A 25,106-nucleotide genomic window follows, 5' to 3' on the forward strand; every position below is an offset into this window, starting at 1 on the left:
ATCCTTCTTTTGGAGATGCATGCTAGACTAAGCAATCATTCTTGGCTTGTTTTTCCCCATAAGACTCAAATTCTGTCCCCTCCCATCACACTGTAGGCACCAATGAGCTCAAATTCAGCTCTTGCAGAGTATCTTCTGCAAAATTCAAGAGATTTCCTCCTGGGAGCAGGAAAATAAACCTTTATTTTTGCTCTTGATTGCCCACTCCCTCGGGACCTACACCAGGGCAGCAAAGATCAGAACCACATCCTTCCATCTTAAGCAGGAGCTTTTCCAAGTGGCTCCAAGCTCAATTAAGAAGTGTTTTAAAGGTACCCAGGTGGGACCAGCCTATCTGATGGTCTGTCGGTAACATCATATTCAACACTGATGGTGCCTAGGTGCTTGGTCCAGTCAATAGTCAGCTCTGTATCTTTCCTTGTCTTTCCCAGAGATATTTCATTTGATAACAGCAATAAGTCACTGCAGACAGCACGCTTCGGGACAATTATTGTTCTTGTCAAGTGGTTTGAGCCTCTCAGCTCTGGGCTTTGTCCTCTATCACACCACCCAAGGCACACAATTATCACTCGGTGAGACCCTGCCTGCCATTCCTTATTGCACTTATGATAGCTCTGCCGACAGTCTGGACACAGAGTGATGGGAGGAAATGAAAAGGAGGAGAGCTAAGGAGGCATATAAATAAGCAAGTAAAAATGTCAGCAGAAATGGCTGGAACTGCTAGATCTATCAGGTCAGAGAACAGTCTCCCCAATGGGAAGCACTGGTAGACTCAGCACTTACAATCAGTCCAATACAGTCAGCAACTTTCAGTGGAAGAAACAGGGAGATTGGTGAGAGATGACCTGCCTGACCATGCCATGATCACTGCCATTACCAGCTTCAGTGATCTAAGCACACGTGCTTGCTTTGTGTGAGCCTGTCCCTTGCCTGCTCTTGGCACTTAAAAGGAGCACAGACTGATTTCTAGCAGTGGAATCCCTGCTGTTGATTTGCCTCACAGCCCTTCACAGGTCTGTGTGCTGTGAGACCCGAGGTAGTACAGCTCAAAGTGCTGCGTATCTTAGGAGTAGGAAAAGCAAACCATGTCATGTTGTTGCACTTGAGTAAAAGATATCAGAAGTGTTTGACTCTGTGTTGTGGCTCAGAAAGGAGAGTGAGAAAATAAAAACAAAGACAGAGCTGGGGAAAAAAAAGAAGGAAAAAAAAAGGAAAAAAAAAAAAGAAGAGCATCTATTCACAAAAATTATGGGAAAACACACTTATGAGTAGCCAAAGGCAGATGAACACAGCCCTGAGTCATACCTCAAGTAGAATGTGTAACTTACCAGTCAAGATGTGGACTCAATTGTAGTGGGTGATACAGAAACATAGAGGTTTGATCCTAGCTCTAGTAAGCAAAGAGTCCAAAGAGATGGGATGTCTGTGGGCATGAGGGTTTATACCTCCTGTTTATGGCTGGAAAACTGGTGCAAAGAGCGATTAAATGTTTTGTGTGGGGTCACACCAGGATCTGGTAGCAGACAGATACAGAATTCAGTCCCCAGGCCCAAGGTCTAATCATAAAATTGGTCATTGTGCTGTTAGGGAAAGCAAAGCAACACTCAATAATAAAATGCTACTTGCTTGCAGATGCTTCCCTGCTGCTGGATATGTAGTAATATATCTGGAGGTGCATCATGTTATCACTCTTGGTTTATTCATTAGAATCATAGAGTCATAGGATCACAGAATCGTAGAACCATAGAATTGTAGGATCATAGAATGGCTTGGATTGGAAGGAACCTCAAAGGTCATCCAGTTCCAACACCTCTGCTGTGTGTAGTTACCAGCCTCTAGATCAGGGACGAGATCATGTTGCCCAGGGCTCCATCCACTGTATTGTCCTAAATGTGCCCTAAATGAACTACCAAAAGTCTTTGTTTTATGATATAACATCTCAGGATGAGGCACCAAGAGGTTACGTCCCTCTGCATGGCTGTGCAGTCACACAAGCCACAGCTTCACTGGTCTGTGAAGCTGGTTTCCTTTAATGCAGGGTGCTTGTTAACTGGATGCCCAGAGGAGCTCGGAATTTGCAGATTACTGAAAAGCAAAACATCTATCTAGGCAGTCAGCTAATGTTTGCATAGCTGTTATAAATCTGATAGCTGTGATTTTTGCAGCTATGCTCTCAGCCTGAGGGTAGTAAACTTCATGGTGAACTTCCAGGAGACAAACAGTTGATGTGTTTATAGTGGCTTGTGTACAAAATGTTAAGCTGCTAACAGAGTGGCAAAGTGGCCAAGTGACGTGATGGGCTCAGCCTCTGTTGTAAGAATATCTGATACCAGCAAAGATTTCAAGAGACAAAGAGCTGGTGCTGCAGAGTTCAAAACACAATGTGCTGTTCCTGTGAATTACAACAGCTCCTTCTAGCAGCTTTTTGGCATTTCCTGATGAGATCCAGCCTTCCTTTCTGGAAGGGCAGCATCTCTTTCTCAGTTTGGTCCTCTCAATTGCCTGTAATTTTCTACTTTCATTTGATATGCATAGTGGGAAACCAGATTTTGCAGTCTTCAGGGTCAGGTTTATGTCTTTTGAGCTATTTTGCCTGTGCTGGAGGAAGTTGTGCAAGGCAGTACATAGGAACCAGCCTTAACGGTCTGAATGCTCCTAGCAGGAGTATCCCAGAATCTCTGCTGTGAGTCCTACAGATCGATGCATCAGCCCTTTTTTCTCCTCTGAAACGTATTTCCATCTTATTGTTACAGCTGATCAAATCCTTTTCAAAGACTCCTCTTGAGTTCAACAGGCTTTGAACAGAGACCACAGTGAGTTAGTAGCTCCTGTGGTCTGAACAGGACAGAGCATCTTTTCCCTGGTACTTGGCAAATTGCTCTGTTTTCCTGCTGTGCAGCCCATGAGCTGTCTGGGCATGGCAGCATGAGCGTCCTCCTTCCAAGCCCCAGCTGGCTTCATCCTTGGATCTCTTCCATGGGGATCTTGCGTATTCGCTCACATCCATTTCCAGTTCTGGCTCAATTCAGCTGAGCTAACAACACTAATATGTGTTTGTCCCCAGTGCTGTTGGCAGATAAGATCTACAATCCCAGCTGGGCTCCTGCTGTTGGCTTTGGGATCCTAAGTGGGATGAAGGGCTCTGAGGGACTCCCTTTGCCTGTCCCTTGGCAGCCCTGCCTATGCTCTGCTAACAGATAAATCCCAATGCACACACACGAGGATCTGCTGAGACAGAAATTAGTGCTTTTTCAGGCACCTACAGTCTCAGCTTGTTACTTAAGGGTGACCAGTCATTCTGTATATGTGCTCCTTCCCATTTCCAGTCGACATTTGCAAAGTGCCATGCACAGGTGTTAGCAAAGCTCCCGGGTGACAGAAGATTAATTATTCTCTATTTTTCAAGCACTTTCCTCCCCACTCCAGCCTTCCTATCCTTGCTCCTAGCTCCATAAAGCTGTGAAAAGTCACCGTTGTGAGTCCAAGTGGCTCTGCATCATCTTGCATCTTCCTGGCAGTGACACTGAGAAGTGTCATAAAAATGCTAATAGTGAATGAGGCTGGCGGGTACAGCCCTATCAGACAGGACACTGCTAACCTGCAGCAGCTCTTTACTTCCATGGTAACCACAAAGCTTATACCCATAAATACCCTACAACTAGATCATAATCACAGGGTTCTGCAGATTAGTGGCTAATCGTGTTTAGTTTGTCCAAAGAGAAATTACTGTGCAACTAGCACTCACTCTGCTGTAATGGACAGAAATCACCATACATGATTTACTCTGCAATTATATGACAATTAGTGGAAACAGAAAAACCTACCTCTAAATGCTCAGAGTTTTCACATCTCCGTTGAAAACCATGCTGAGACTTTTAGCGATGGTGAATTCTTTCATCTGTAAGACATATCCAACAAAACCAGGCAGCTCATTGAAGTGTATTTCATAGAATCATAGAATCGTTTGAGTTGGAAGGGACATCTGGTTCAACTGCCCTGACTGACCTTGAGTGTATGCAAGGATGGGGCATCCACCACCTCTCTGGGCAGAAATGTTATGTTTAGTCACATAGAAGTGAAAACATCTCTTTCCTTTTGGGTGGGAGCCTGTCCTGCTCCCAGTGCAGTAGGAGATTCCTGATCTCAGGAGAATAAATCCTCATAAGTTCTGCAGTCAGTATAGCATGACACATCTCTTCCCTTCTTGACTTGCTCCCATTCTGTCCTTTAAGCAACTGTTGCAGCAATGCATCCTCTCCCATTTAGGATGCTTTTTGCCTTTTGGTGTAGTGTTAGATGGAAGCTGTTGATGGAGATGTGCAGTGGGATCTGATGGGCAACTGAGTGAACCCTATTTGAACCAACTCAGAGTAAACCAAAATCTGGCTGGAAAAAAGTGCCCTAAATACTATGTGTCAGAGAAATCACCAAGTGGGGGGCTGGAAATGGCCTTCAGAGACCAGCTTCCCTTTTCTTCATTAAGACCAGATCCATGTACCTCGACTGTGCCTGACAAGTATTTGTTTAAGTCTGTCTCACTCTCTCAGAAGATTTTTATGCTTTTCTTAATACATATTTTCTGGAAACTGGATACCCCCTGCACCAGCTGAATCTTTTCTGGTTCTGGATAGGGAAAAATAATTGCCTCCACGGGCTTGTGTGTATAGGAAACTCTGTCTAGCGCATTCCCAGTTGAGATTTGTTTGGTTTTTTTTGGCACTGTTGATTCGCAATCTGCTTGTGACCTTCAACAGTCCCCAGACCCTTCAGTGCAACACTGGCCAGTCACTCCCATTCCACGTTTGTTTGCACTGATTCCTCATACCGAAGAATGCTCACTACTTCCCTCTACTGAATTTCAGTTTGTTGATTTTGGCCTGGATCTGTGATTTGTCAAGTTTGTTTTGAATTCTTAACCCTGCCTTTGGATGTTCTTGCACCCTCCCCCAGAACAGAGTCATTCACGAAATCTGTAAGCGTGATCTGCAGTCCATCAATGAAGCCAACAGTAAAAACATGGAATAATGCCAGACCCGGGACTCAACTTCTTTTGTAAAGTCCTCCCAGCCCAACAATGAATTTTCTGATTTACAGTTTTTACATGTACCTTATGGTGTCTTCCTTTAGATTATGTTTCCCCATTTACATATTTATTTATTTTTATGGGAATCTCCTCCAGGACAGTAGCAAATACTCTACAAAAATCTAGATAAATCACATCTGCTGCCTCCTCTTATCCACAAAGCCATTAAGCCTGTCAAAAAAGGAAATTAGATTGGGTTGACACAATTTGTTCTTGACAAATCTATGCTGGCTGATTTTTATCACCTTATCATCTTGCAGGTGCTTATAAATTGATTGTTTAATAATTTGATGTACTTTCTTTCTGGGAAGCCAAGTTAGGCTGACAGGTCTATAATTACACAGAACCTCCATTTTCCCCTTTTTAAGGCATTTCTAAGATACTCGAGACTTCACTCAGCTTTCAAGAGCTCTTCAAAGTGACACTGGTGTAGATAAGCATGGATATATATTCAGCACCTATGGAGTACACAGCAGAGGTATATTTGGATGCTATATCCAAATACTTACAATGCATACAAATATCATAGAATCAAGGATTCATAGAATTGCTCAGGTTGGAAAGGACCTTCAAGATTATCAAGTCCAACCTCAACCTAACCATACTACCCTAACTCTAACAACCCATTGCTAACCTTAGAGGTGCACCAAGGCATTGGCAGAATATCCTTCAGAACTATGCAACACAGCTAGAAAGTACTTTTCCAAGCCCCATCATGTGCATATATGCTTAAAACACATAATATTCACCTAGCAGCTAGGATTCACATGTTACTGAGATGGATGCAGCTTGCTTCATTAAGAGCCATAGGTCTGAGAGCTTCCCGTGGCTTTCTTGGAGATAATGGCAGGTAGGGATCCAGGTGACAGCTCAATTTCTCTTGTTCACAACTCATGGTACCACTTCTGGCACCCCTGGAACCCAGCCTTTAGGCGTGAAGTAACTCTGGTTTCATTTTTTCCTTGTCTTCTAGTATTCGTACGAAGGAATGGAGATTAACAGCCTGCCGGTGGAGCTGACGGTCGTATGGAACGGGAATTTCAACATTGACAACCCAGCACAGAACAAAGGTAAAGAATTATTTCAACTTGTCCTTGGAAGCGGTAACCTTAGCAACGGGCCACATCCCTCCCTACACTTAACAAAGCTGCCACCATCTCCCTGCGCTGTCTGCTGCAGACTTTTTCTCTGCACTCTGCAAATTACCAATTTTTTTGTGCTTTGTGATTTTTTTTTCCTCTGAGAAATACCACTCTTCCTCCCACCTGCATGACTTTCCCTCTTTTTTCATCACCTTTGCTTCCTGCTTCTCCCCACATATTTTTTTTTGTGTGTGTCTTCCTTCCTTACACCTCCTGCCTTCTCCCCCTGTTTATTTCTCCAGGAGTGATGCTCTTCAAGTTAACACGCCAGGAAAGTGGGCACTCTTTGCTCAGAGGCGATGTGGTAATGAACAGGGGGAGGGAGAGGGGGAGACAGGCTGCAGCTTTGTCAGTGGGAAGAGACTGAACAAAACAAAATGTTAACAGCAAAGGACTGAGTCTGCCTCCTGCCCAGAGTCTGACTCGGTTTAATTGCCATGCATGGCACTGAGTTGGTTTGCTTCTCACAGAGGGCTATTGCTTGCCCAACTCTGAGACAACTGTCTTTGCCAGAGATGGGATGTCCATTCACTTCCTCTTACTTCTTCTTGTCCATCACCCTCAACCACATGGCAGGTTTTCCTCCAGATTCCCTCTACTCTCAGCCTTTGCATTTACAGCTTAGACCTGGAGCCTCTCCTTCTCACATTGCCACCTCTCAGAAGTTTCTCCCTCCCCCACTTTACCTTCCCTTTTCTTGGACACTTTCCACTGCTTCTCCCACTCTGTCTCTCCCTGTCGTGCTCTCAAGTTCTTTTCATACCATTTCACACCCAGCCTTGAGCTGAGCAGCAATGGATGAAGTTTCCACCAACACCTCATTGAAACTAGAAAGCAATACAGAAGGCAACTCCTCAACCCATGGTGTGTCATAGAATCATAGAATCATAGAATCACCAAGGTTGGAAAAGACCCACAGGATCACCCAGTCCAAGCATCAGCCCATCACCAATAGTTCTCACTAAACCATGTCCTTCAGTACAACGTTGAAACGTTCCTTGAACACCTTCAGGGTCGATGACTCCATCACATTCCTGGGCAGCCCATTCCAGTGTGTGACCACCCTTTCAGAGAAGTAGTATTTCCTAATGTCCAGCCTGAACCTTCCCTGGCACAGTTTGAAGCCATTCCCTCTATTCCTGTCACTAGTCACACGAGAGAAGAGGCTGACCCCCAGCTCACTACAACCTCTCTTCGGGTAGTTACAGAGAGCAATAAGGACTCCTTATTGTGACTCCTTATTGTGACTCCTTCCCACCAAAGGAATGGCTCAGATTATACCATCACGTTTTGTGGCAGGAGGATAACAGCCAGATGCACTTGGCTGTTTCACGTGGAAGCACAGCACATGCTTTTGCGGACACACAGAGCTTTATTTACTAACACAGATGTAGTTAAAAACAAGTAGAATCCCCTAGAAAAGCTTTTGAGTGTATTTTCTTCTTTGGAAAATTGAGAGAGAGACAGAGGCAGAGCAAGATTTAGTGGGCAATATTAATGATAGGTGGATAGTTGGACTAGATGATCTGAGAGGCCTTTTCCAACCGTAGCGATTGAATGATTCAATGATTATCTCCATTGTCTTTCTAAGTGAAGTTGAACCGAAGGTAAATTGCTTCTAAGCCCAGCCAAGATGCCACCACTGTTACAGCCAACAACTCACAGGCTGGGCTCGTAGACTGAAAGCCTATATTATACCAAACATTGTGAGTGGAGCAGTTCAACAAATAAGGAAAGGTCTGTACCCTAAGAGGCTTGCAGCATGCTGTGACTGACAGTAATTCACAATTTTTTCTTACAACTAACCTGGAGAAATAAAAAGTTGCATTGGTCAATACTTGCTGACTTCTGGGAGAGCAGGGCATAGGTATGGAGTGAGAGCTAAAGCTTTTCAGCAAGAAGATTCAAAGTCTTTGAGCTTTTGGATTGGGCATGATAATAACCACAGACAAGACTTTAGTCGCTTACCGGCATGGCAGCACATAAGTACAAAGGGAAAATCCCATATCTTACAAAGAAAACCACCAACATCCACATAAGTACAGAAATAAACTAATCTGAAAGCTTCAGTTCTGCCATCTTCAGCCTCAGGGAGCAGACTTTTGCTATTAGCACCCTGTGCAACTCAGGCCTCAGTTTACTCAAGTGTAAAATAAGGATGAATAGCATGATCTTATTTCATAGTACTGCAAGAATTTTAGGCTTTATTTGGAAAAAAGCTTTGCCTCTAATCACTTATTAGCAGCCCAAAACAGAGCTAAGCACTAATCTTTGCTGTTGGTATTAGAAGGGGATCAACTTAGTACTTCAAAGTATAAAATAGTCTGAATTTTTGGAGCGTAAGAGGGAAAGGCTGATGGTAAAACTCTGGATTCAGCCTCATATACAGAGCTGCTGTGAATTTATTGTTCTCTCTTAGGTTTTGTGTTTAGGGGAAAACCTGAGTATCTTTACACTCATTTCTGGGTAGGGTATTCCAGGAAAATTCCCCATGTGGAGTTTAGATGGTGGGTAGAGCAGGTGAAGTAAGCCATTTATAGATTGAGAGCTGAGGTTGAGACTTGTTGAAACATCACTGGATGTCATTCAGACATACTCAGGAAAAGGGAAGGGCTGAGGCCTTGTCACTGGCCAAGTGTCCTTCTTCCCAATTCCTCTCTTGCATCTCATCGTTCTACACTGGTGGCTGCATCCCTCCATCTGCTCTCAGCTTCTACAAATAGGGAGATATTCAAGACCTGTCTGGACGCTTTCCTGTGCAACCTACTCTGAGGAGTAGCAACCCCCTTATCAGAGGGGTTGGACTATATAATCTCTAGAGGTCCCTTCCAACCCCTATAATTCTATGATTCTGTGAAATACTTTGCATGGGAGGTGAACTCTGACAAGTGCAATTTGTTTCACTGAGGGTGTAAGCATTTTATCCTGTATTATTTATTCCCCTGCATAAACCCATCCTGCCTCTGGGATGAGCATCCCAGCTCACACCTCATTGCTGCCCCTGACATCCCACTGCTCACCCATCCTATCTGAATCTCTGAGGTCCTCTCTGTTTTCATGTCCCTGCAGTTCATCTGTACAAGTGTGGGGCCATGCGGGACAGCTGTGGCCTGTGCCTGAAAGCCGACCCGGACTTCGAGTGTGGCTGGTGCGAGGGGCAGAACCAGTGCACGTTGAAGCAGCACTGCCCAGCCCAGGACAGCCAGTGGCTGGAGTTGTCCAGCACCAAAGGCAAATGCACCAACCCCAAGATCACAGATGTAAGTCATGCATCTGCAAGAGCTGATGGATTCCCTCTTGTACCCTTCCCTTGGTTTATTTTTTGATTTATCTTTGGGTTGGTGAGGGGAAGGTCAGGATTGATCTCTGCTGGATCAGGCGAAGTCCCAAGTGAATATGGGGATGAAGAGCTATGGTGTGCTTCAAAGAGAAGCACACAGCTTCAGGTGTGTTTTCCCACCATAGTCAATATGAACATGAGTGATTTGTGCATCACAGTCTGCTAGTGGAAGACCTCAGGGGATCTGAGCAGCTCACATGGGGTTGGTAAATCTGATGTGCAGCTGGAGATGAGAAAAGACACTTGGGGACATCTCAAGTAGACTGTGTGAGGGTTATCAAAGTAGCACAGCTCTCTTGAAAAGGCCTCTCTGGCCAAGCTGGATGAGAGAAGATGTTGAGTGATCCCAGTGTGTTTTGAGATTTACTGATAGGAGGCCAAAGAAAGAGGGCAGGTTGTAGTTCATGCTTCCTGCTAGTAGAACACAGGCGAAGTCCCTCCCTGGGGAAAAAAAAGACTCCACTAACTACAGCAAAATAAAGTTCTCAGGTTTGCCTGGTTGTCTTTGCAAGGTGAAAGATGTCCCAACTGGTCGATCAAAGCCATGTACAAGGATCAGCCTTCCCGTTTTGAAGGCTCAAGGAAGAGGCAGACTCAAGCCAAGACTAAGTGAAGCAGTTTAATTAAGTGATAAAAAGAGAATGAAGGCAATGATGGGTGGACATTGCAAGGTTGCAAAGTCCTTTGGAATGTTTTCTATTGATTATGCTGATCAGGCCAAAGGAAGAGCTGGGGAAGAGATAAAAGAATATAAAGAAAATAAAGAGGGGAAACAGGAAGGGGGAGACAGCAAGGAGGGAACTCCAGTCCACAGTGATTTTATCTGCTCTTAGGATGCCTTTGCCATAATGATGGACATCATTTTCAAGGTCATAGGCAGACAGAGTGACAGACGTGAGCCATAATAATGGGATACTGTGCCCTTACCAACTGCATCCTGAGCATTTCTCAGTCACTGTACCTTAATTAAGATGAGTAAGCTTGCAGAGTGAATAGGGCCTTATTTTGCAACTGGGAATGGTAAAGAAGAAAATGAGACAGGGAAGAAGAGGAAAACTGAGGAATATCTAGCCTCCTCGGTTGTTGTTTAATATGAAACATAAGGTGGACAACCTTTCTAGAAACCAAGGAATCAAAGAATCAAAATGTATGGGTGTTATGGATGAACCCCAAAGCTGTGTCTATGGGTGAAATGGTTTTGTCTGTGTCTATGGTTTTGTGAGAGCAAACTCTGGGTAGAGTCTGGTTTTCCCAGCTGCTGCTGAAAAGACCTCCTCTGGTTTTGTTTCTGTCCATCTTTCTGTAGTCTGTCACTCTCCGAAGTACTCAGTGCCATTGTCCAAGTGCCATACCAGTTATGATGTTTCCAAGGTGGAGATCTCCTCCATGCTTGTATTTGTGTGCAGCTGGTCAATCTGAATTCACCTGAAGCTGTGAAACCAAACCCAGCGACAGCCAGAATCAATGGTTACTTCTGAAAGTTCGCTTCTGAGGCCTTGAAAATTACAGGGAGCTGAGGGGAAACCTTTATGAGTCTTTCAGTGTCTCAAACCTTAAGAAAGATTCAGAAATTTTAGATAGATTAATAGAATTTGGTATTGGGAAGATGATAGATGACCAACTAAAACAGAAGTTCACACCACAAGGACCTTTCCATGCAATAGCATGTAGTTCTGAAGGTCCATCCGCATTTCTTCACTGTGCTTTGACTCATATACAGCACCTACAGTCTCTTTATGAAGTGAAAATCACTCATTCTCCACGTTACAGCTCCAGAAGGAACAGACTTCTATTTCTGCTGGCATTTCCTCCAACAGCTCCCAAAGCTCGAACAGATTATTGCAATATTCGCTCATGAAATATTCCAACTGTCTGGTGCGATCATAAGTAGCTCTTGGAAAGTCTTTTTCTGAGCCATTAGCATGGAAGTAATCTCAAGTGACTGGATATATATTGCAGCTAATGGGGAGGTTGGTAAAAGCATGCATATCCTGGCGAGGAGCCAGGGAAATATCTGTGCAGGTGAGGGAGGAGAAATAACATGTGTCCTCACACTTGCACAGGCACACTCACATGGCAACCCAGGGCACAGCTTCCCACAACCTGTATTTATTTCCTGGCTCCGGCATTTATGTTGCCACTAAGTGAAATTAAAAGGCTTACAGATTTGTTCAGCCACAGAACATTCTGTAGGAGTGACAAGCTGCAAGCATGCAAGGCCAGGCTGGATGGGGCTTTGAGCAGCCTGGTCTGGTGGGAGGTGTCCCTGCCTATAGCAGGGGGTTGGAACTTGATGATCTGAAAGGTCCCTTTCAACTCAAACCATCCTATGATTCTATGATACGGTTGGTACTAGCAAAGGGCATAAATTGCGATGCAGTGTCGTAGCTCTGAGTCTTAAAGAGAAAGCTGAGGCTTCTTGGCAGCTTTCATATCCCTGCTTGTGTTTCCCTCTGCAAAAACTGACAGGTCTCTTTCCAGATTTTTGCACCTACGATAGAAACAGGCTCCTCTCTCTTGCTGTGAAAACACTGCAGTAGCACCTTCTTGTTGTAGGCATCTGAAGGAGCGCGATGAGCCGGGCTTGAAAATTTCCTGTACCCTTCTGGGGGAATCCCAGGTCCCCCTGCTTTAAGGAACTGAGTTGGCTTTGAAGTTAGCTTTCAAAAGAGGGAAGAGTTAGGTTAGATATAAGGAAATGGGTTGTTTTTTTTTTTTAAGATAAGGGTGGAGTGAGGCTCTGGAACAAGTTGCCTGGAGAGGTGGTGGACGCCCCTTACCTGGAAACATCCAAGGTCAGTCTGGATGGGGCTCTGAGCACCTGATTGAGCGGTAGGTGTCTCTGTTCACTGAAGGGAAGTTGGACCAGATGAGCCTTAAGGGTCCCTCCCAGCTCAAACAATTCTGTGATTCTATAAAAATATAAAAATTGCATTGTTATAAGGGGGATTTTCAGAGGTTTTGTGCTAGCTTCAATCTAGGAAGTTTCCTATTTGAGTTACTTTAAGTTTCTTAAATTCTTGGGCTTTAGTTAGAGCCAGAAGGAGGATCATGATGTTTCCATTGAGTTTCTGTGCCTTTTGTCTCAAATTCTTCCATAGTTTTAAAAAATGAAGAACTTTCCTGGCAAGATGTTCCTTTTTACCACTACAGCTTCTTTTATTCTGTGTAGTGACAGTAGTTACACCAGCAAAAAACCCTCTTTTGACCTGCTATGAGATACATCCACACACTAGCAAGTTCTTTCAAAGATAAGTGAGCCCTAATTAGCCACAAACCTACCTACCTGGACACCTGCCTTGATAGAACAAGTGAAAATTACTTAACAGCAAGTTTAATACCACAAAATGATAGCAAAATATACCACAGGGACCTGACACTTCTTACAGGAAAAAAAAAAAAAGTTTAATATATAGGGAAATATAATAGGAACTGGAAATTGTGATTTAATTTCCCCTTTTCACTTTTTGTACATGTTAGATTGGTTTGGTATAGTGATAATGCGAGCCTTTCAGTGACATTCACAGGAAGTGTTTTATTTTATCAGGAGAGGATTAACCGATGTCAGCAAAATGATTATTTAAAATACAAAACTTCCCTTGAATGGATATTTATTAGTGATTCAGAATCAAAATAGTTTAGAATTGCTCTTTTTGGAAGATTGTTTAAGTTTTCATTGCTGAGCCCCCAGCTAAGAACATCAGGATTAGTTTCTTTCAGAATATAAATTCCATTTTAATTCTAATTTTTTAAGATACATTCCTTATTTTATTTTATTTTATTTTATTTTATTGGAAGATAACCACTTTCTCACTTTTTACCCATTTTCTGCTTGTCTATCATCCATGGGTGAAATCTCCAGCCAACCCAAATAAATCTCACCATGTCAGTTTCATGAATGTTGTACTATTTTGATTTTAGGACTTAAGTGTCCTGTTGACTTGTAGAGCAGAAAAAACCTTCCACAGCTTTGATGGAATTTGGCTGTTTTCTGGACCTGAGATGGTTGCCTGACCTGATTAGAGCCTATCTTCTGTTCAGTGCAGACTGAAGTTGCTGTGGCATTGGGACATTGGAAATAATCAGGGCCTATCACTGCAAGTATCAGACTGAGGTGCAGCATGGAGACAACAGGAATGTTAATTCCTGCTTTGGCTATTTGGAATTGCTGCACATTGATGTAACATTACCCTTCTCTGTCTCTGATTTGGCTGAAAAGACTTTGCTCAATTTCACTTTACACTGAAGTTTCTTTTCACAGTTTCCTACCTGGGCCACTGTAGGGGACTTGTGCTGTGGAAGTTATGTCTACACTAAACTAACCTACAGGCCCCAGTACTTGTCTGTGATCGTCTGTGCTATTAAATTATTAGCATTTGTAGGCTCCCTGTGTAGTCAAAGTAAAAACAGCCATCAAGGAAGTGTTTTTTGGTGATATTTAGGTGACCCTAATATTAAACAATCTCAGAGTATCCTCTAAGGGTGCCAAAGCCTTTCACTATTAAAGATATCCCTGGAAAGACACTGGAGCAGGCTGTCCAGACTAGCTGTGGGTGCCCCATCCCTGGAATGTTCAAGGCCAGGTTGGGTGAGACTTAGGACAACCTGATCTAGTGGAAGGGGTCCCTGCTTTCAGCAGGAGAGTTGAAACTAAATGATCTTTAAGGCCCCTCCCAATCCAAGCTGTTCTATGATTCTCTGATTTTATGACCTGAAAATTGGTCTCTCAGTCAAAATTAGGCTAATTCTGGTGCCAGACCCATGGCTGGGAAGCAGTCAAGAGCAGCCCTGCTCCTGCCAGTGCCTCGACTTTGCCTGCCAGTCAGATTGCTTTGCAAGGATCTAGCTGCCAGCCCTGGATTCCCAGTTGTCAGAGCCATTGGCCAAAGGGTATAGACCTGAGAAAGGGAATTCCCCTTTCCTCACTGCATGGAGAGCCTTGCCAAGATTGGCAGATGGCAGCCACGACATCCTGAATGGGCAGCAGGGAATACCATTAGAAGGCCCTTTCAGCCAGTCGTATGGCAAAACATTTGGACGCAGTAAATAATTGGAAAGGCAGAACTGAGATAACTAAGGGTCAGCCCCCTGATTTCCATACTGTTTCAGTGCTGAGTAGGTGTCTCCAAAGCTAATTTTCACCTACTTCTGAACAAGGGTGATAGATGCAATGCAGAGTGCTCTCCCCTTTACACATCCTCTCTGCATGGGCCAGAAATACTGCATGGTGATGGATGGCGCTGGGTGAACTTCTACAATGGGAGAGAAGTCAGCACTGGAGCTCAGAAGGTGCTTTGGCTCTGCTGCCCAACAAAGCTGCTGCTGAATGAGATGCAGCAATTCTACCCTTCCTAAGGTCTGGTAAAGGTCCAGACTGTGGTGCAAATGTCATGTCGCCAACCACCAGGATGACTGGGACATCCATTCATTTCACACTAGGGCTCAGAGACCTCCCAGCCAGTAGTCCACCACCCTACAAACAAGCCATCCATGCTCCCATTGCTGCCCTTTCACTGAACCCTGCTGTCCCATGAAGATAGCTGGAGCACTTCTGGAGATATGTGATGGCACATAGCAACTACTGCTACTGCTTCTGTCACTGTCAGTCTACTCTGCACCTATTCTCACACTGTGTTTCTGTTGTGTCTTGGATGTTATTTATTCAGATGGACATATTCATCTGAGTTCATGAGGCATACGTGATATAACCCTCCAGAACAGATCAAAAACTCCTTGAACTTCAGGCTGGGAATTTAGATTGTAAACTGACTGGCTAAAGCAACTTATGTCATTTTCTTGTTCTTTCTCACATTTATTTGCACCCTTGCCCACTTCTGCTTTTTCACAGTTTATGTCTATAAAATGCAGAACTGAGCTGCAGCATTGGAAGCCCTTGCTCCTACCTGGAAGACATCTCCTATCCCTCTCTATGTGTTTTGCAAGTAGTCAAAAGAGAAAGAAATGATATCTGAGGCAGAATTTTGGATTCTCTGGGGTTGGGTCGTGTGTAAAATACAATATATTTGCTAGGGAGATGGACCCAGTGATGTATCTGGACTAGTTTGTTTACTTCAGTTGATCAGTATTCATGAGTGTCTCTAGCGGTGACAAAGAGGTCTCATACTGCCTGATAGGATAATGTTGTCTTTACAAAGGTAGTTTGATTATTCTCTTTTTTCTTGACTTGTTTCTCCAGATCAATCCAGTGACAGGCCCTCGTGAAGGAGGGACGAAAGTGACCATCCGTGGGGAGAACCTGGGGCTGGAGTTCACAGACATTGCATCTCATGTTAAAGTGGCTGGAGTGGAATGCAAACCACTGGTGGAAGGGTACATCCCAGCAGAGCAGTAAGTTGGGTGTGTGGCAGACAGTGGGCCACAGAACATCTAATACTCGTTATTGCTACCTTTGGGGTCTTTGAGGAGTCCATTCCCCTCAGTCTCCCTGAAGCCCAAAGAAGATGCCACTCCTCACCAACAGCTCAGGTGCTAATAATGCATTTATTAATGTATTTGGTACACTTCATGTGATCATCGTGGCGTATGACATAAAATTATCTATTTTTCAAATAATAACCACCATAAGGGTGTTCAAATCCAGTCTGTGAGGCTGCAGCTCCAAGAAGCAGCTTTCTCCATGCAGGAATGATCATTAAGCCCTATAGATGCAAAGGTGTCCACCGTGCAAGACTGGAGGGCAGAGGAACTCCTGGGGCCAGATCTCTGCCCAGTATTTGTCTACATAATTAAGTGATGGTATGGTGGTTTACAACAGCCAACCATCTGCTTCATTGAGTACCATCAGAAAAAAAAAAAAAAAGCCACTCTTTATTAAATAAAGGATAACTCAGTGCACAATTTGGATCCTGGATTGGAAAGCAGCAGAGGATGTGTTAAGTCCACAGTCCATTTCCTGAGAAGATGGACTATTTGCTCTGATTTCATCTCACCCAGTTTGCAAAGCCATCCCTAAACCTTTGCCTGTGTTTCATATTTTCTCCACAGGATAGTATGTGAGATGGGGGAGGCCAAGCCCAGCCAGCATGCTGGATTTGTGGAGATCTGCGTGGCCGAGTGCAAACCAGAGTTCATGGCCAGGTCTTCACAGCTCTACTACTTTATGGTAAGACTATGCAAGATCTCCTGGGCCCTGAAGGTCCTCAGACCCCGGTCCACTTCTCAGTGTCTGTTCTCTGACCAAACTCCATTTCTGTGCTCTTCACTGCCATCCTGAGTACACCAAGTTGTTCCTTCCTTTTCCTTTCAAAATCATTTTTAGGAGCAAAAATAGCTCTCCTAATTAATGTTTTAACAATCTATTAATAGTCCAAATTATTAGTCCAGCTACAGTTTGGTACAGCCATGGTCCAAAATAGTACAGAAGATCTTCATTAATAGTTAAAAATGCTATGTAGAAAAGAAAAGTAAAAGGGAAGAGAAGAGAGAACAAAAATAAGAAAGAGAAGAAAAAGAAAAAGAAGAAGAAGAAGGAAAAGAAAACATAGTAGTAGGTTGTCTGGCATCAGCTGTGTGTATAGACAGCACTCAGAAAGCAGCCACATTTCTCTTTTTGGAGATATTGCTTGGACGCACAGATGGGTGTGATACACTGTCTGTTGGGGACATCAGTGTGCAAAGGGCTCTGGGCTCTTTTTTTGCACCACCATAGTGGTGGAAGTTCAGCCTGAGACTGTAGTTTTGCCATGGTGAAAGCCTCATGGAAGAGAGAAGCAGAGCCCAGTGCATGCTGCACATGTGACTTGGATTTTTGCTCCTTTCTCCCCTTTTTTGCCTGCTTTTCTTGTCCAAGAGACCTCCTTATTTCTGTATGGCCCCTTGCTGGGGACATGCAAGAATTGCCTGGCCTTGATCTGTTCAGATCTGTGCAGGTTTGAGATGAGAGGATCTCTTTGTTCCCATCGAAAACTCTCAACCCCAAGCAAGGGAATGAGTCTTTTCTGAAATAATTCACACGCCTGAACATTTGTTCATGGCAAAGGTAATGAATGCAAATATCTTAGATTTCCCCCTTGAACTGCAGCGATCTCTGTATTTTCCAGTGTCACTCAGGTGTTACTGTGATGTGGGGGGCATAGAAATACCTCAAGAGGTAGCCTCCACCTCACTGACAGAAGGGCTCTTTCCAGGACATTACACTTCAGCATGCAACCTTTGCTACTCTTGAAATTACTGTCTGATGTTGATCATCCGTGTCCATCTGTGACAGTTTTTCCCTCTGCTTGCTGGCTTTCTGGCTGCCAGCTATCCCAGCCGTGCACAAGCGTGAAGTCTACAGGGTTTTCTCTGCTGCATACCTTGATACCTTTGTGCTAGACAGAAAAAAACGATGCTCCCCAGCCTGCCCATCATATGCCCTCTTCCGTGTCCATTGCTTTCATAGTTGGAGGTGTTCATTGACATGGCTTGGCTTCCTCTGATATTTCTGCCAAGAGGGTAGAGATGTTGTTGCACACATCACAACATGCCTTGGCGTCCTGCAGTGGTGGGTGGCAGCTTTCAGGGAAAGAAGATGTTTAAAAACCACCAATGGACATCACCTGGGAGTTAAGTGCTGCTACCAGACACGTAGCAAATCCTATGGAAGATTGCTTTTGCAAAAGGTTTGAAGCAAAACAAGGTCAAATTTGGCCAATAGGTTCTGCCCTCTTCTCTCCTGTGAGAAAGGGAAGGGCTGATTATTTCTACTCAACGGAATACTTTATTTCAGTGTTTTGAAAAAGAGGTAGCTTAATTTAGAGATGATAGAGCAGTTTTTCTCAACGCTTCTAAGCAGAACTTTTAGGTTCAAAATGCTGTTAGTTTGTGATCGAAAATGCAAATTGTGTTAGAGTTCAATAAGCCAAAATGGAAACAAAGCATTTGGTTGCATGCTGAAATGGTATTTACGGTGAGCTAAATGAAATTCCTTTAATTCATTTTATTGCTGTGATTATTGCCATTGTCTTTCAATCCATGAAATATTATCTTCGTTCTTTTCAATTCAGACACAGAAGGAGTTTGCCTTTATTTTGGCTCAGTGTGATTTGGGTTGCTCTGTCTGCATCTCTTCTGGGCCTGCTCCTAACATCTGTGTTTCAGGAGAGCATTTTGAGCAGGCTCAGAGAGGGCTGCATACTGCTTTTCCAGCTGTTGCTATTGACCCCATGGAAAGGATATCTGGGTGCATGAACTCTGTGGGTCACGTGTTTCTATGCCCTTATTCCCAGGATCAGTGATGTGGGAGCCAAGGTCTCAACATACACCACAAGGTCAGTTCAGACACAGCTCTCATGGCAATTTCCCTGTGGACAGCTTATGCCAAGGAGGTGCTAGAAGAAAGTAAAAGGTTCCACAGCAGAGGAAAGTAGTCAAGACTCTAGAAAGATACAGATGACTGGGAGTTGGACTTACTGACCTTTAAGGGTCCCTTACAACTCAAACCATTCTGTTATTCCATGATTTTCTGGCCTCCTCCTTCCTTCACTGCCACTGTCACTGTCCACCTCAGCCTGTCACAGATCCAATAGACCCCAGTGCATTTTCCATCAACTTTCACCAGAAAGGAAACAGTAAACAGTCTGGAGGCTGATTTTTACTGCAAACGTGCTGTGCAGTATTCATGAAGGCCACTGTGAATAATTAATGGATTATTGCAACTTGGAAAGCTTAGCCATAAAACCTTTTGTGAGGTCAGCACAAAATGCATCAGCACTTTGCCAAGAAGCATCACTGATATAATTTCAATATGCAAGAGCCTTCAATGGAGCATAAGCATTTATCATCCTATGGGGAGAGGGGCAGAAATACCCATCAAGGACTGGGACTAGGGGTTCAGATCTTTAACTCAACTGTCATTATCTGGTTTGTAAAGCATCCAGTATTGTACCAAGTGGACAACTTTCATCCCATTTTCTCACAGGTGGGAAGTCGTCTCCCAACATCCATCTCATGGGTGGCAGTACTTGGCTTTGGTTCTATGACCATCAATAAGGAATTGAAGCGGTGTTGCCACCACAGCATGAGGCAGTACCCTCAAAATAGAGAAGCCCTATATACTGAAGACCCTTTCTGCATCTTGTATCCCGATAAAAGCTATTAGAGAACAGTCACAGCAATGTAAAAGGAACAGAGCATTTATTTGTTCTTCATTTCTTCTCTTCTTATACATCTTCCGAACCTTCAGCAATTGATAGATGAGAGACTTCTTGAGGCAAAATAGTTTCAAAAACACCATATCAGAAACAGACAAGTATAAACACAAGAAGTGTCCAGCTCTGTTGATACATCTTCTGCTGGGCTGTAAGTCTGATTTTCACATTCAGCTCTTTCTCCAGGCAGCAGCTTCATTTTGAACAAAAGCAAAGATGAAACCATGCTGCTGTTTTTCAGAATGGTTAACCAGAAGGGCACAGGAGCAGGGAGAGCTGTGTGTGTGTGAAAGAGGGAGCTGTGGTGTGTGTCAGGCATTTTATAAACAGGGATTAATGGTCTCCAAAGCTCAATAAGGTGACTGCGTGTTGTACCTGCTCATTCAGAGCAGCTGAGGAGAGCTTCAAGCATTTGTGTCATCATTCTTAAAGAGAGGGGGAAAAAAAAATCTTCATTTAAATGCATATAGTGGCTTTTCACTTGGGACTGAGTGGAAAGTTTTTCCATTAAAATGCAAATGAAAGAATAAACTGTAACTCCAAGTTTCTCCCTGAAAATGGATGTCTCCTCTCTGCATTATGGCAATAGGGTGATCTGTGCTTTCAGAGTGCAAGTATTTTATCTTGCTTTTGGGAAGAATAGAGTTGGAGGGCAAGAAAAAGGTTTCAGATTCAAGGACCTTTAAGGAATGGTGCCCATCTTTTAATATATTAATGAACATTGTATTATGATTGGAAAAGAGGCTCAAACAAGCAGGAAACAGAGAAAAAATACTCATCTGTACAGCATTCTTTCTCTTGGCTGTAGTATTTCAGAGAACACCTTAACATGAGTGATGCTGCACTGTATCAGTGCAGGACATTCATGCCACGTGAGATTGTTTCAGCATCAGCATCTGATAAAAGAGAAATGTTTGGGTTCATGTGGTGGGCCTGTGAGAGTCAAAACACATGTTCAGATGCTCTGAATTGCAGCTCTCCTTCTTCCCAGGGAAAAGGGCTGTGAACACAGGGGGAGGTTTTAGGAGTCCTCCTGAGCTACACAGCAGGACCTGTTTCTTTAGTAGATCAATGAACTTCGGATTAATCTTTTCAAGACACAATAGTTTCCAATGCGTGTGAGCTCTGTAGTTTTCTCAGGGGCAAAGAGCCCTTGTTAAGATCCAGTGAGACAGTTCAAGACCCAGTTTATTTTGCAGAAATGTTGTTGGAAAAAAATGTCCTGAGTTGTATCAAATTGTGAAGATAAGAGAGGTCTTGGCTGCAGTTGCCCCAGACACGGAGATGACTTTGGAAGCTCAGAGCATTTCAGAATGGGTACAAGGGCAGGCCTTATTCTACAGGGATTTTGAAATTAGCTTTAGGTCTTGACTTCATCTTAACAAAGCTGTCATTCAAGCAGTGGTGGAGTCACCATCGCTGAAGATGTTCAGGAAAAGTATAGTATGTGGCACTGAGGCACATGGTTAGTGGACGTGGTGAGGATGAGTTGATGGTTGAACTAGATGACCTTAGTGGTCTTTTCCAACTTTAATGATTCTATTAAGGAACTGGAGACATTCCAGGCTCCTTTTTTACCAGGAAAATATCGGCATCTTTTGAAATCCACCTAATGTGGTTAAACTCCTGGGGGTGCCTACATTTCCCTAGCGCTGTAGGCACCTCTGCTCATCTCCTGTGCTTTCAACATGACCCTTTGCTTTCACAGACTCTGACACTCTCTGATCTCAAGCCGAAGCGGGGACCTGTGTCGGGTGGCACTCAGGTGACAATCACGGGTAATAACCTCAATGCAGGCAGCAACGTCATCGTGACCTTTGGGCGACAACCTTGCCTCTTCTACAGGTACAGATGAGTCCTTCCTTCCTTACATACCTGAGCCTGAAAGATGTAAGCAATTACAGTCAGGAGACTTCTTCAGCAGCCCAGACAACCTGTCCTTCGAGTAATTCTTGGCAGAACATCTGTTCTGCAGTGGGACCTTTGCATTCTTCCCCAGCACAACCTTACTGAGTATGTTGTGGGGTGGGAGAATAGGATTTATTTCATTGTTTTGATGTGCTTTTCCATGGCTCCTTGTCAAATTTCACTACAATTCTCCACGGTCCCATGCTTTGCTACTTGCTCTGAGAGTATGTAATTTAAAAGATTCATTTTCATGTCCCTACTTTAGAAAAAGCAAAAATGAAAATCTGACAACATCAGTTATAAGCATTAAAACACCTCCCTTTTATCCAAGAATAGTCCCATAGTGCTGAGAAACGGATGACTTGTAACATTTTAGCTCAGGGTTGGCTCCTGTTCAATTGCAGTTCAGAGGCTTAATGTCAGTGTTACCTGCTGAATGTTCCCTGATCCCTGTGAGAATGAGCCTAAATCCAGTTCCCAGGGGCTCCTGCAGCTCAAAACTGCCCAGTGCAATGCACTTTGCTGCCAGTATTGGTGGAGGCTGAAGACAAAGTTGGCACATTTCTCCCAGCTTGTCTTTGGCAGAAGAAGAAGGGCCCATTCACAGGGAAGTTGGGACTACTGTCCTGAGGCAACATGTTTCCATCTCCTGGCTGTTGGGATCCTGTTTAGCTGCCTGTCATGACTGCAGAGCGATTTAACATCTATAATACACGAGGGTGAAGTCACAGCTTGTGATTTAAAAGGCCAAATGGGAACCACAGCTGCTTGGGGTTGCTTACAGAACAGACAAGGGAGTTTTAGAAGGGATTCAGTGTGGTTTACAGGGAAATTTAAAGAGCACTTGAAGGGTATGTTTGAGGTGCATGCCATGCTACAAGGGAAGGATGAGCTCCATTTTATCTTTCTAGGGATATGAGATGAGGCTGTGCCACAAATCACAGGACTAGGAAGGCTGAAGGTGGTAGAAGCTTGGATTTTTGGCTCTTTACTGAAGGCTGTGCCACTGCAAAATTCAGTCCTGGAGTTGTGTTTGAGCCTTGCCCAAATGGAAAACATTTACCCAGAATCCATTTTAAGTAAAATCATGAAATGCTTCCCACTACATTAGCACTTCCCATGCAAAGGTCCCGGGCATGTTGCAAATGGCACTTAAACAAGGCTTACAGTCCTAATGCAAAGTAAACTTTATTATCCCAGAATGGAAAGCTGAGGTGCAAACACTCCCTTTTATGAGCTGCTGCTGAATATGCCTGCAGGCAGGAAGGAAACATCCATCATGTATTTAATTGCACAGAAATATTTCTGCAGCGAGGTCTGTTTTGGAATTCCCTTGAGATTTGGTTTATGTTTTGAGACCTGAGTAATACTGGCTTGTGTAGTTTTACTTAAACTGGTGGAAAGGCAATGCCACTTCCCGTGATGAATTTGTCACACAATACTCGGTATATTCCTGCAGCAGAGAGCTTCAGCACTTCATAGTTAATAGGTTAAGATCACAGGACATAGGAGTAAGTAACTGGATTCTTACTGGTTTGCTTCTTGTAGATCCTCGTTTATATTTTACTTGCTTCCTCTCACAGGAGATCTACCAAGCACATTGTCTGTAACACCACAGCCTCAGATGAAGGCTTTGAGAAGGTGAAGGTGTCTGTGAGAGTGGACAAGGCCAAGATACATCAGGAGCTGCAATATGAATATGTGGAGGATCCAACCATCCTGAGGATTGAGCCCGAGTGGAGCATCTTCAGGTAAGCATCCCATGGGCACATCACACCAGTTCCTTTTATCTTCCACTGCTGCACTGGTACATTTGTGATGGTCCCTGATACTGAAAAATGCTTTCCAAGCATTGGGTTCACTAGAAAACACATATTTATCTAACTCCTTCAGAGAACCCAAGAACCTTGAGAGCTGGTGGACTTGCCTTCTGGGAAGAAGTTAAATACCAGCAATGTTCTGTGTACTCACTATAGCACCTTGGATGCTCGGAGTATGGCACACCTGGGGCTGTGTGTACCCCTGGGACAACGTTTCCAAAGAACCTAGTGAGGGATGGGCAGGAGCCATTCTTTTTCTCCAAATGGACTCAGTGTAGAATGAACCTTCTTAAGCAGAGCACAGCTTCCTGGCTTAATGCAGCAAAATCCAGCTGCAGTTGCTCACCAGAAGCTTGCCTTAGTGTCTCCAGTACCCAAATGCTACCTATCCAAGTGATATTTCATTCTATTGGGGCTACTGTATTCCTAAGGACTTTGATTCTTACCTTTTCTGGTCATAGCTGTATTTTGGGTTTCATTGGGCTAAGTCTACACCTTTTCATGGTCCATTGGTCATGACTGCGCTTAGAAAAGAGAATAATACTCAGGTTTGAAAGCACTTTGTTTACAACCTTCGTGTGTTTGTTGGCTTAGGACAAAGTGTTCACAGAATCATAGAATCATAAAATTGTTTGGGTTGGAAGAGACCTCAAGGATCATGAAGCTCCAACCGCCCTGCCATGTGCAGAGCCATCAACCTCCACATTTAATACTAGACCAGGCTGCCCAGGGCCCCATCCAACCTGGCCTTGAACACCTCTGGGGACGGGGCATCCACAGCCTCTCTGGGCAGCTGTTCCAGCACCTCACCATTGTCTGTGTAAAGAACTTCCCCCTGATAACCAACCTAAATCTTCCCTCCCTATTCCTTGTTTGGCTGTCCTGCTTGAAATCTCCAGAGCCATCTCCTGAGATGAAACACAAAGAAAGCCCTGATTCCTACCCTACTGGAGGGCCTTCCTCCTTGTTAGGTGCTCCTTCGCTCTTCAGCCCATTGCTGCTGCTTTGTTTAATTTGGAAGGTTCATCTGAAAGTGTTTGAGAGAAGCATTTGTCCTGGTTGTGGAAGACATGAAAACGAGTCCCAAATGCTCTCAGAATCTTGCAGAAATGGTCTCAGGAAGAGAGAAATTGGTTTTTAAATGCACTGATATTTCCTTGAACAGATACAAAAGAAGAAATCTTGGTGTCCCTTCATTCATCCACTGCAGCTCTCTGCTCTCCTGTCAAGCAGGATTGATTGGGGTATCTGGGGATTAGGAGCAGGACTCGTAAATCCCTTCAGTTCAGCTCCCCTCCAGAAGATGTTTTCACAAATCAATTAGTGCCTTTAATTACCATGAGGGAATTTACCGATTTAGCTGGATTGAATCTTTACACATTGAGCTTGAAGCTTTCGTGTCTGGATTTTCCATTTTGAGGTTTTATTTTCACTCAGAGTTTAGGTTATCAGTAAAATGAGAAATCACTTTAGTCCCTTCCTTATTAAAGAGAGTTTAGGGCTGGTTAAAAGGTACAGGATTGACAGCCGAGGGGAGTGAATTCCTCTGTTATCCCCAGGAAAGTTACAGAATAGGGCCCTTCCTTCATCTGGCTTCAGACTGGGAGATGAGAGAAGATTTCCAGAGCCTTTTGCTCCCTGGTTTCTCTTCTGAAGCTCCCAACA

The 25,106-nt window shown here is 43.9% G+C and overlaps 1 protein-coding gene across 2 annotated transcripts in view; it reads left to right on the forward strand.

Moving 5' to 3' along the window:
• Window positions 1–25,106, forward strand: part of PLXNA4 (plexin A4) — a 454,438-nt gene that overhangs the window by 365,185 nt on the left and 64,147 nt on the right. For both annotated transcript variants that reach the window (XM_040663912.2, XM_040663921.2), the window contains exons 11-16: window positions 6,057–6,153; window positions 9,295–9,485; window positions 15,762–15,913; window positions 16,571–16,688; window positions 21,422–21,558; window positions 23,205–23,372. In XM_040663912.2, the coding sequence (XP_040519846.1) occupies window positions 6,057–6,153; window positions 9,295–9,485; window positions 15,762–15,913; window positions 16,571–16,688; window positions 21,422–21,558; window positions 23,205–23,372 (863 nt within the window). The remainder of the gene's footprint in view (window positions 1–6,056; window positions 6,154–9,294; window positions 9,486–15,761; window positions 15,914–16,570; window positions 16,689–21,421; window positions 21,559–23,204; window positions 23,373–25,106) is intronic.

Source organism: Gallus gallus, chromosome 1 (assembly GCF_016699485.2).
Source record: "Gallus gallus isolate bGalGal1 chromosome 1, bGalGal1.mat.broiler.GRCg7b, whole genome shotgun sequence".
NCBI classification, from domain to species: domain Eukaryota; kingdom Metazoa; phylum Chordata; class Aves; order Galliformes; family Phasianidae; genus Gallus; species Gallus gallus.